Source organism: Oenanthe melanoleuca, chromosome 13 (genome assembly GCF_029582105.1).
Source record: "Oenanthe melanoleuca isolate GR-GAL-2019-014 chromosome 13, OMel1.0, whole genome shotgun sequence".
Lineage (NCBI taxonomy): Eukaryota > Metazoa > Chordata > Aves > Passeriformes > Muscicapidae > Oenanthe > Oenanthe melanoleuca.
The window spans coordinates 532,576-545,830 of record NC_079347.1 but is presented as its reverse complement, the minus strand read 5'-3'; the positions used below and the strand labels follow the sequence as shown (position 1 = coordinate 545,830).

The 13,255-nt window shown below is 37.9% G+C and overlaps 1 protein-coding gene across 1 annotated transcript in view; it reads right to left on the bottom strand.

Moving 5' to 3' along the window:
* Window positions 1–12,402, bottom strand: part of LOC130258692 (Kv channel-interacting protein 1) — a 236,706-nt gene extending 224,304 nt beyond the window's left edge. Inside the window, exon 1 of the mRNA XM_056502313.1 lies at window positions 12,230–12,402. Within this exon, the coding sequence (XP_056358288.1) occupies window positions 12,230–12,317 (88 nt within the window). The 5' untranslated portion in view covers window positions 12,318–12,402. The remainder of the gene's footprint in view (window positions 1–12,229) is intronic.
* Window positions 12,403–13,255: the final 853 nt, after the last annotated feature.

The following is a 13,255-nucleotide window of genomic DNA, read 5'->3' as shown; positions in this document are numbered from 1 at the left end:
AAGATATTTCACAAAAGAGATATATATGTTTCCAGAGCCCAGACTTCTAAGAATGCTCTGATGCATGTATAGAGACTTCCTCTATTTTCTGAAAATTACTGTTTTCTCTCAGCCAAATTTCAAATTGGCCTTGGACACAGGTGGAACATGAGATACTTCCTGCATACCGTATTTGACTGTCATCTGGCACAAAACTGGTACAAGCTTCTGTACACATTACACAACTGATTATCCACTAGGAGCTGTCATTCACAGGGAAGTTTCAGGGCTTAGGTACAAATTTAAATTAATTACATTACAGTGTAATTATTCTCATTAATGGGGTACAATTCTGTATTGTTTAAAGGCTGAAATATTATCCCAGTACATTCATTATCCAACATTACTAACAAAACAATGTCAGAGTTTGTTTTTCACCATGATCAGCAAATGAAAGGAAGTGGCTGCTAAAACAAAGAGAAAAAAACAAAAAGAAAAAATAAATTTAAAAAAAGCTAACTCCCAAAAATTAATATAGGAGAGCTATGTCCAAAAGGAGAAAAGTACATCCTCTGTAATGTTCCTGGCAGTTTCTACTCTGGCGTTTTAACATGCCACACTCAGGAGCCTTTGCCAAAATACACTGCCAAATACCTGTCAAGTAAATGCTCAGCACAAGCTTAGGAACCAATTTATTATGTGTGGTGGCTTTATTCCTCCCAAAATGGCTACCCCAGGGTCTCCTCTGCATTTTCCGAAGGAATACATTTCTTTTAAGAATGCCTTATTGACTGTGCCTTATGCACAGGACTTCTATACTTAGGTCTTAGTGTAGCAGAGTGTATTAGAGGATTGGGTCTGCCACTGGAAGAGATGCAAAAAGTGAAGTGAAATTTTGACTCAGATGTGAGCTGCTTATGTAAGCTGCTCAGTGCTGTGGCTCAGCCTGCAGCATTCCAAGGACCAACTCAGGAAAAGCCACCCCTTTTACAACACAGCAAGGAGAAATAATGGTGTCAACTGTGCTGTTACTGCTGACTTCAGCAGAAGCCTCAAGTATTTAACTGACTCACAGCTGACTTCCTAACTCGACTGCACCTTCAGGCCAGGGCTCTTGAGTGACACCTCATTTTGACCTGAGGTCAGGGAGGCACTGAATGCATGTGATTAAATCCCAGTCTTTGGCACATCTACCTCCAAGAAGTCACAAGATAAACTGGTTTCAGAAAAGCACAAAACTGTTTGATCATTTCAATAGACAAAGCATCAGTTGCTTTTCCAGAGCATTTAAATATGCACTAGTATATTTAAATACATAACACATATAACTAAAACTAGAGAAAAATTGCAAAAAGAAGGAAGATTACACTGAACTGGTGAGGTAAAGTTGAGAACAGTATTTAAGGCCAAGGAATCCATAAACTGCAGGGATAATATCACACTATTAGTCTCATAAGTGAGGCTTAATATGAGAGGATAAAAAAACCAGATGCTTCGCCAGTAGATATTAATACAAATAGATGTAAAGTGTGTTAGCAACATGCTTAAATTACAGACTGTTAAAAAAGCCAAACCATTATAGTGCTCCAAATTTATGATTATTGAGTTTGCTTTAAAGATATTTAAAAATGCTAAATACTTCAGAGAGTAGTGAAGAATAGCTAAAAATGCATTTTATGTCAGAGAACATAGAATACCTGCATGACAAAGTTGTTTTTACTGGGGGGCTTTTTTCCCCAAACATTCTCTCACAACACTGTGCCCAAGAGCTGCTCTCTAAAGCATCGAAGTATTTTGCCTGGACTAAAAAGCAATGAACACTACAGAGATCCTGGAAATCTTCAAGAGAAATACTAGAACTAGATCCTTTACCATAAAGGTCACGTAACACCCTTACCCATGTACTCCAATCTCCTAAATGTGTTCTTTTATGAATGAAAAAAGTACTGCATAAGTCTGTCAAAAAGAAGGAATGTAAATAACAGCTAAAACAGCCTTTAAAAAGACAATAAAACCCACAAACTAAACAAAAAGAAACCAAACACAAAATCCTGCTCTTGGTATTTGTAGATGAGCAGCTTGAGAATGGACAGTTTAGGTGAGTTTAAAGCAAGTTGTGTCTTTATTGTGGTGGTTGTTTTGTTGCTTTTTTGAGGAAAAGAAAAAGGGAACCTTTCAGGCAAGGTCAATCATAAAATATATATCTTTTGTCACTTAACAGACATCTGAATAGGCCATGGAACTATCCTACAATTCTATTTCAGGTCACAGGCTGTGAAATAATTCAGCAGGCCACCGGGATGGCTGGCACAGCCACAACCTGCCCCTTGAGCAAGCTACAGCTAGTGGCAGGCTACAGGCTGGGTATGCTACACAGAAGAAGACTCCAGATCCAGTCTGCATTATAAAAACCTGTGTTTGTCAGCATGGGAAACCTAATAAATTAAGCTCTCATGTCCCCAGCCACCTAAAAAGAAAAAAGACAAGTAATAAATGAGGAGCTCCTGTAGTCTCTCATCTTATTCAAAAAGTTCAATGAATGGAACATTACAAAGAGCCTGATGCCCAGATGGTTCTTAACTGGAAAGCAGGATTTTTTAACAGTTATGAATAAAAACCTGCAGTAGCTCTTTTGGAACAAGATTAGCAACATGCGTGTTCCATCACTTTATATTCTCAAAGTTAACACTCTACTCTTTACGTTGGTTGCATAGAATTTATCTACGTGGAAATGCAGCAAATCACCCATTCAGTGGCATTTAAAGTCTCTCAGATGGCCTTGAGAGAAGTATTTTATGCAGCTTTAAAATATCAAGACTTTACAGGAAGGCAGTATTAAAAAAAAAAGAATGAAATTTAAAGACTCAGTAAAAATACTTCATGACCTCAAATCACAGCACTGTATAGCAGTATACTTAAACATATTAAGATTAGAAAACAGTTTCCAATTACAGAAGCTAATTAAAAAGAAGAATCAAAAACTAATGTGTAATTCTGTTTTTCCCCATCTTTTCAACTCAACCCAGTTCCATGTCAAAACCAGACATGGACATCTGATTGCAGTAGTCAGAGATACAAGAGCAGAAATTAATAATTTACCTGACTGTGAAAAATGAAGGTACAACTTCTAAAAACTAACATAAGCTTTTTTCATCATTCAAGAGCGCAGTGACTAAGACACAAAAATATTTTAATGAGACCATTACCATGTGTCTCACTGTAGCTGAGAGAAACAATCCTGTACAGAAGACCAATAGCATTTATTTGTCTATGTCTGCTTTGTGTTTTCAAGTAGCTGTAGATACAAACCAGATTGGTGCCCACCTGGGCAGTTATGACTGCACATTTGAAAAGTTCTACCCAGCGGAACCATATCGTAACACTTTTAAGAAGCAAATTTGCACAGAGTAACAGCAATAGATTCATTATGATGGAAGCAACACAGTTTAGGGTGAAAAAAATCCCACAATATGACAGAAACAAAAAAAGCCCAGCATGGAACAAGAAAACAAAATAAAGCACTCCTACCAACTCAAGCAAACACAAGAAAGAAATCCCCAAAAAACCAAAACCACCACAAACCAAAACCATAAAACCTTGAGACACTTCACCAGATGCTGCACAGTTGACAAGCTGGGGACAAGCAAAGGTTAGGAAAAGTACAGAAAAACATCAGAGTAAAATCATCACTAGTAAACTAATCAGATAAAAGCATTTTTAATAGTTGTAAAAGCTCAGATATCACCAAGAGAAGGAAAAGCAACCTCTAACCTTCCTAATCTAACAGTACTAGTTTTTGTATTACACTGAATACTACCATTTATTCTATAAAGTTGTACAGAGCTGTCATGATCCTAATCCAAATTTCAGTCAATTTACCTCAGCAACTGTACAAAGTTTGAGGTCCCCAGCTACAAACACCTAACCACAGCAATACAACATCAGACTAAGCTGGTAGTAGATCTGGCTAGCATAATTAAATACATTCTTAACAGACTTTTAACAGCTATTTCAATTACTTCCTTCGATTATAAAATGTCAGATACCTTGATTTCAAAACAAACCTCATAAAGCAATGCCACATCCTCTATTTTCAATATTTCTACTCTGAAAGTTCTGCTAATGAAAGCACAAGTGGGATTCTTTGGTTTGTTGTGGGGTTTTTCACATCCGATTATTGACAAAACAAAGCTGACTAGCTGGGGAGGGGTATAATGTTGTTTAGGTGGGCAGGGAATGGTGTAAAGGAAGTAATTTCAAAGTTGGCTCATCTCTAATATTTGGGTGTTTCCCCCTAATCTATTCTATTAACTATCTGTTCAGGGAAGTTAGGTTGGTTGGCCTAGAAATTTGATTTTTCCTACGCCACATTACAGTAAGCTTTGCTGCTCTTTCTGCATGGCAACAGGTCACATAAACTGTTTTTTAAAGACTAAAGAAAGAATTTGAAGACTAAAGGAAGAATTAGCCTTGAGCCAGTCAGAACTCATGAGCCTTGGCTGTTGTCTTACTTCCAGTGTATTTTCATTATCTTTTATTGTCATCTCTTAAATCCCCTTGCCAATAGTTCCTGCTTGTACATGTTTGGTCCTTTCAGGTCTTTGTTCCTGTTTGGTCCTTTCTGCCCTTACCCTAACATGTTTCCACTCTTCATCAATATCCGTCTCATAGAGTGCTTATCTTACCATAAAAGGAGGATCACACCCACAAACAGCAGCCAGCTTTCTTAAAATTATCTTCCCAAAAAACTACATATCGGCTTCTCAATCCTGCCTAAGTCTCGTTTGCAAAGGCCATTATTCTCTTCCTGTTACTGCTCTCCTTTCTTTCACATAAGACAGTCAGCTTTGTTACTTACAAATACCATCACCTAACACCCAACCTCTCTCAGTCCCTCCTAAAATCATGCAGTTGTGGAAAAAGATGATAAAGTTTAGTTTATAGGCAAATTCTTTAACTTTACCCACATTTAATATTATCTCTTGTACTGTAATATCAAGTTCACTTCCTGACTGATATAATAATGAAAAGCAATTTATTACCCTTGATATGTTTATGATCAGTAAAAACATCGACATTTGAGGAAGACAACCAAGAAGAATTTGAAGAAATATCAAAATAAAGCACATATTTCAAATGATTAAAGGGATCTGCATATACTGCACTCCGGCAAAATAAAATTTAAAAGCTATACAACAAAACTTGATGTTTAGCAATCTTTTCTGTTTCATAATGAAAAATAAAATTAATAACAGCTTCATGAACAGATGGTGCAGGACTGCTCTGCTGACTGGTCCAAGAGTCTCAAGAGTCAGCAAATATGCAACTAAGACTGAAATTTGTGATTCGTATCTGTAGTACTAAGTGGAGTATTTCGTGTTTGATGACTGCCAGTAGCAATCCTTCACTGCAATAACATATTTACACAGACTACAATCCCCAGATACCCACCTCCCCAGTCTCTCTGCACATCTCATTATGTAACTGCAAATAATAACAGATCATCTTTGGCAGAAGTTACAAGTGGGCTGTATGACACATTTTATTTAAGTAATATTAATTTGCTCTCCAGTTCCAATAAAACTATGGATGTGGTTGAAGATATTAAGCAGAACTAATGCTAAGTTTTCATCTGAGATTAAAGAGCATAGCCCCTATTTCAGTACTTCTTTTTAATCATGAAAACAGTGGGTTTTTTTTCTTTTCTGTTTATATGTTTATATGCTTATATGCAGCTTTGGCAGAAAGAAATCTTGCTTTCCCTAGACAGGTGGGATCAGAGTGATCTTATTTTCTTCTTTCTGCTCCAATTCATCTCTTCTGCAGAATTAGATTTTGCACTAATTTCTTGTTCTTAGGTTATTTTCTCACTTCAGTGACTTCCCCACTGCACAATCATTTCAGAAAGGAATTCAGGCTGTAAGTTACAAGGGAAAATACCCACAATGCCATTCAACTACATGCAAAAAGAACAGGTGAACAAAAGGTATATGCAAAAGAAAACTGCAATGGCAGAAGTTCACATGACATGCATTTCACATGACAACTCTTTGAGGAACTAGTAGAAATTTACACTTTAACAGTTATATATTACACCAAATATAGTCCAGTTTTGCCTCTTTTATTCTTGACTAAGAAAAAATTTAAGGAAATAACAGTCAACAAATCTGACTGGAACAAGGTATTAGCAAATTCAAATTGAACTTAGAAAAACCCTATTGCATTGAATTAATTGAAGAAATAATAGCTTACATTTTAATAGCTTTTAACCACATATTAGCACTTCTTAACAAGACTTACTTACTTCAGTTCAGTTCTGGATATAGCACTAGTGAGTCACAAGTGAAACCCTCTGTTAAAAACTTGCTTTTAGGAAGAGAGGACAACCATGCACATTGGAAACATGTCAGGCAGCCTCCTACCATGTGACTAGCATTATTTCAGCTTGTAACTTGCATCACTTCCCTTGCTCTCCTTCAAAAGAGAAGATCAACAACCATGGTACCTCTTCAATGTATGATGAGGCTAATCAACCAATAAAAATGCACTTTTCACTGAAGCAAACCTTGATGCCTGTCATTATGCACAATTTTTCTTTCCACATCATATTATTTTATTCCATTTCCTTTTCTAATCTTTCTTTGCATTACTACAGTGCCATTTGTTACAAGATATTGCTGTAATTTTAGTGTAATACATCCTCTGATAGGCATTTATAGAAAAAAAACTGAAACAAAGAAAATACTATGCAATACCATAAAGTATCGGTAAAGAGCCAATATGTGACATAAGAACCCCTACCCTCCAACTTTACTTTTCTACACAATCACTCGATATGAATTATGTCTGGGAAGAAAAATTTCAATCAATCTCATCACCCAAAAATACAAGCCACAATTTTCTCGTTTTATATCCTGTAAAATTCTCAGACACACTGCATCCTCCAGGTCCTCTGCTCGAGAAATAAGAGCTACTCTAAACAAGCTACTGCTTTAACATTCCATAACTTGCATTTCTTAAACACTGTCAGACAACTAGTGCTCAATCATATGGTGCTCTTGAGAATTGAGAGATTCTGGCCTCAGAGGCAACTACCAAAACCTGAGAGAGCAGTCAATAAGGGCATGAATTACAAGAACTATCTGCATCAGCCCCAGTTTGGAAACAGCTCCTCTGTTTTCTAAGTAACATTATATACTTATCTTTCAGAGCTACACCATTGCAAATAATTAAGTTTCTAATACATTTTCAGCAGCCACATCCAGCTGTATGCTTGCATAGACATTAGTTTAGAGGCAGAGGTTTGTAGAGAGTTTTATAAGGGAGACTAGAGCATTATCACATCCTCTCACTCTCAACTCTTATAATACATCTTGCTCTTGATGACAAAAGTGCATGTACATATATTCAGATTCCTTAAGCAGCACAGTCTTTGCAGAAGACAAAGCTTTTATTTGCAGCTCGTTTTTCATAGGCATACAAACGTTTAACATTTAACGTTTAACACCAAACAGACTTGTACTTTGCTTAGTGGCTCACAGGCTGATCATCACGGAGAAAATGTAACCAGATAATATGGCATTTTTAAAGAGCAAAACAAAAATTACAGTCACACCATGCAAAAGTCCCCATCATGCAATGAAACTGAAGTGTTTCACAGCGTAAAGTTAAGATCATTTGGTACTGCATGGTGAAGCTTCAGCAGGTCCAGACTCTTCTCTAAGTGAACGGTTATTCTGCACCTCAGAGCAACAGCCCCGCCTCTAACAGCAGTGTATGTACAGAAACCCTTACCTTTCAGGGCCATTTGGTAAACACTGACAAGATCTAACTCCACTCTATAAAAGCACATTATTATGGATTCTGTAACCACTTTCCTTATTAAATAACATTTAAAACATTCCAAAGTAATATAAAGAGAGAACTGGTGCATCAATTCCTTCTGAACTAGAGCTTCCCTCAACTTGAAGGCAGTAGCCCTAATTCAAGGAGTGAAGAGGGGCTATGTTGCCACAGGGGGATCAGAGTATTTTTTTATATGTCACACAGTTGCAGGAGCTCTGGCATGATTGTAACAATTGTAATGAACCTTCCTGAGTCTTTTGGGCATCTAGCAACATTTACCCTATCCTTGCATTTTCAGAGGCTGGAGACATGAGGACAATGTAGTGCTAGCATACTCCAAAGGCACGAGATTAACTTCCTCTAAGAGGAGACAGAGCCTGAGTATGACTAGGGGGGACCACTCATCTCACATAACATCTTAGAAGACTAGCTGTGATTTAAATTCACAAAGCACCAAAACAGACCACACAGCTGTAAAACACTCAGAATACTTTCTTTCATGCTGGGAGAGACTGGGGGGAGAGTAAGATGTTTGAAGACTTTATCACTGCAGCAGAACAGATAATTAGGCAATTAAAACTATGAAAAGCAGACAAATTACCAGTTCCAGATGAATTATACTGTGGAACAGAACTGGGAGAAGCATAAAATCAGAAACGACTGCCTTCGGCAAGCATCTTTAGAGCACAACTACAAGAGTGAAAGTTCTGGAACAAAGGTGAAAGGGTAGTTAATTTGCAGAAACTTATCTGGTTTCTCGTTTTGCAAATGAATATTTTTAAGGCATTGATTCCTAAAAGAATCTTGCTTTCCTTGTGTTAATAATTAGAACACATTAATAGAAATCCAAGAAGTCTCATTGCAGCTTCGTTTTTGGTAACCCAGCAAGGCCCTTCCCTTCTAGGTTTTTAATGGTATTAGCAATATCTTCACACTTACAGGCTTCTTGTTTAATCGTTCAGCTCAATAGCAAACCCTCTACAAATTCATTCTTGCCAGTCCTACTTACTTCCAGGCCGTGGAGAATGTACCACCATTGCACATATGAAAGAACACCTTAACTTCCCAAAAACTCTTCACAAAGGCAACTTCAGTGAAAGTGCTCTGCTTATCCACTGTACATCATATGTGGTAGTATTTCCAGAAGCCTCTCCTACAATCTTCTCTGGAGGTACTGAACATCCATCCCAGCCAAGAAGAACAAGGCAGTTATCCTGCTCACGCCAGCTGTAACAGGGCACACTTCTCCAGGCACGTTTTCTTCAATGTATACATCACACTATGCAAAGCTTTCTATCGCACAGATGCAAAAATTATCTGCTCTGGTACTAAGACTTTCCAAATAAGAAAATACTAAGAAGAAAACTGGCAAAATTTGCTAGTCCAGCTTTCAGAAGTACAGCTATGACATCCTTTGCTTACAGCCTCATAGACTTGTTGCAGATGTAAATCAGGACATACCAACCAGGCTGGAGGCTGCACAGTGGTATCAGGTGTGCTTCTTCCCTTACAGCTCACTGCAGGGAGAGGCCACAGTCTCCTCACACCTTGCTGCAAAAAGGACTTCATAGATGCAATCAATTTCATTTTACTATTGTAAATAACCATTGCTATTATTAAAACAAGCAGAAGCCATAAAGCACAGCTAAGGATTACATGCCAATTGAACTGTGGAGTACCTCCAACTGCAATAACCCACAGAATGGCTCAAGCATAAGAAGAGTGAAACTTGTGCCTACTAGAGGATTTTCCTTGTAAAAGGTATTAAGAGTAAAAGTAAAATCTCACATTAAACAGTATGAAAGAAATGAGGCAGGAGTGGGATGAGAAACATAGGCGATAGTACTTGAATATGCAAAAGCATGTATATAGTGTAAGTTTAAAAAAACCAATAATAGAGATATACAATGGTTTCTATTGCTTGGCTTTACATGCAGAAGTTTTACTAAAAGAAATATTAAACAATAAGGTCTGGGATGAACGTACAAATAAATAAACACTGACACTTTTTTCAAAATTCAACAATCTTGAGCAATATTTTTTTCTAATCGCTATCTTTCTAGTTATGATTTTCATAGGTAACAATATGGAAACATTTATTCTAATTATAGCAGATCTTTGATGTCTGTGCAACAAACTAATTCATGTGGATTTATTCCTTCCTGAATCAGGTTCTCTCAGTTCAAAACACAAGCTGAATGGGAAAAAAAAGAAATTTATCAGAGTTTTAAGTTCTTTGAAACCTAGGAAGACACTCTCATCGCATCCAAACAGCTTGAAATGAGACACTGGCATGGAAAACAGATGGGTAAAAGTGTACAATTGTATTGGCTGCAATCACTACAATAATGCAATGCTGGCACACTTCTGAAGGCAGCAGGGAGCAGGAGAAACAGATCTTGGACATTTTACGCTTTAATTTCTAGCTCTTCATACAGTGCTGTTCTGTTGTCAGATTAAATTTTCGTCTATCCCATTGCCAAAGCAAACGCAACTGTGGCAGTCTCATCCTATTATTGTATTTATTATGTCAAGAAACACAAGGGCTGCTTGAAAGCACTGCATTAGACGAACTGCTCTAGATGTACATGTGAGGAAACATGGCCACAACACAAGCTTCCTCTTGCCTTGAGTGGAGCTCAAACAGATGGCACAAAACTTACCATTGATCACTTGTGACTATAATAGCATACACCCTGTATACCACTACCTAATGAGCAAAAGTTCAAATAAAGTACACCAAATTCACCATACTGACATGCTGTAGAAAGCAAGATTTTGCAAACATCACCACTAACTTTTCTTCTAAGCATGACAAGAAAGTTGTTTTTCTCACTTGTTTTTAATAGTAAGAAGGGCATCTTGGCATTAACCATGAATTATAACCAAAATCTGCAGATTTTTTGTATTACATACTTTTATGATGCTTTATTCTTTCCTCTGCTGGTGTTTGGCAAGATATGGATGATACAGAGGAAAGTGGAAGAATAAGAATTAAGTGCACACAGATGCAATTTTAAACCAACCTTGACTTTAGAAGAAACCAACCTCTGGTATACTTAACGTAAAGCAGACATTTTTCTGGTGCAGATTTCTTTTGCAAGCCAGTAATGTTAATATGAGAAAGCTGTCTAAGAACTACATTTCTTTTCTACAGAGACAGATTGAAGAAATGTTCCCAGTTTCTGCAAAAGTAAACTGCTCTTCACAGTTCTTGGCACCTTTACATTTGTTGTTTTTAATAGTTACCTCAGCCTGCTTTAGTTTATCCTAAGAAACCACTTAAACATTCAAATTCATACTAGAGCATATGCAAGCACTCCAGACAGCCAACCCAGCCACACACCTCCAAGAATTTTAAACTTACATGAAAAATATGTGTTTCTTTTTTTTGCTCTTGCACAATGACCACGTTAAAAAGAGCTTGATTTGTATTTTAAAAAACTGCATCATAACAGAGACTCTTCAGTGTTCTACAAATATCTCTGCTCATAATTTAGTTCAAACCCTATTATCAATTCCCAAAATCACCTCTGCCTCCAACCAAATGCACAAAACTTGGAGAAGTCTGACCCTCACCTAATCTGACCACATTTCAACAGGCAAGCAGCATTCAAATATAGTATTACAGTTATTACAATTATTATAGTATTATAGTTATTATAGTATTTACAGCTGTCAAGAGTGTCCACAGAGATCACTGATACTCACATAATTAGCTGCCAGAGGTGTGCCAAGAAATGTCATGAGAGGAATGTACCACAAAAATAACATAACTTACCTGAGGGCACCAACAGGGGAACTACTAGACTACAAAGAAGAAGAGAGAGTTGATTTTGTTGTTTGATTTTAGTAAAGAGGACAGCATAAATAAGTTTGGTACTCTTTCATTTTCACATGGGAAAGCACAAAGGGTGTAAGTGACAAACAAAACTTAGGTAAGCAAAAGGTATTTCAAACGTATGCAGTAAGCAATGACCTAGATTTTGCAGCAACACATGCTTCAAATTAGCAGAGACAGTAAAGCATAAAATGACACAGAGAAATACCTCTTACTGATGGTTAGGAAGTCTTTAAATTTTTTAGGCTGCACATCAATTGTTTTCACAAACACATCTCTGAACACATTGAAATAACTCACTACAGTTGCTGGTCAGGGCAGATTGATAAACACAGGATACAAACAACACAAGGTAGAAACAATTACATAAAGCTTTCCAGCACAACTCCAATCTTCACTGCACACAGCAACTTCTTTCAGAGCAGTTAATTCCCAGAATTAAACCAGAACATCTCTGAAGAGACAAATAACAAACGCTATCAGAAACTTCCCTCAAGCCTACAAAACTCACCCTGCAAACGTAACAGAACTGAGGAATGGTATAAACGAAAATCTTTCCCTTACCTTTGCTGAGAGTGCCCGTGATGAGTTTAAAAACAGTCTGGGCAAATGTGACAATCCCATGCTTGCATCTCCTTGAGCAGCCAGTCATGGTTCAGACGGATAGAAAACCTCTTCTCTCTTACAAAGTTCAGGAATAACAATAAAATTAAAAAGCAAATCCTTTACAAAGTTGATGCGACTGATTGTGCAGTGCACAGAACTCCGCTGTCATGCACCAAGTCCCAGACTCTGCACTGAGATTTGCTACTCCGAAGCTACCAGGGAGGACTGCAGTAGAGGAATGCACATCTCTTTTTAAAGGTCCAGCTCTCCCCGCTGTCCTTTTGGCCGGGAATGCACACACCTGCGATGCCCTGACAGAAGCTGCTAAGCACAGCAAAACCTCAGCCAGACCGGCAAGGAGAGAAGGGTTTGCAGGCTGTGTGGGCTGCCACGCTGGGCACAGGGAATGCAGCAAGAGACGGCTGGAGTCACCGGCTGCTGGAAATAAAAGAAGCTGCTAATTAAAGACCCTTTTATTGGTGCTATTTCCCAGCGGATTTCAACGGAATTGTCAATTTTGCTCTCATCAAGCTAAGAAAACCAAAAATTAACCTTTTTTTTTTTTCAAGACCATAGCTACACGGCCACACGTACAAGGCTGCATAGTATTCCTTCACAAAACCTGCTAGAAGTAGGAAAACAAAGCTGTACCCAAGGGGAAAAAAAAATAATAATAAAAAACCAACCAACCAAACAAACAAACAAAAAACACCCAACCAAAAACAAAACCAAAAAACCGTATTTCTTTCAATTCTACCAGCTCAGACGCTGCTCGGATTGTGGTTGCCCAGCACAGAGGGATGCGCCAGCCACCTTTTGGAGTCGGCGGGGCTCGGGCTCATCCCTCTACGCAACCCCACATTAAACTTTTCGCTCACTGCTTCACGTCGTGCCGGTGCGGTGCTCACTCCCCGTAATGTACTGGGAGTTATCCCCTAGCAACAGCCACAGCTCTGGCTTCTCCAGTTCATTCAGTTACTGCTG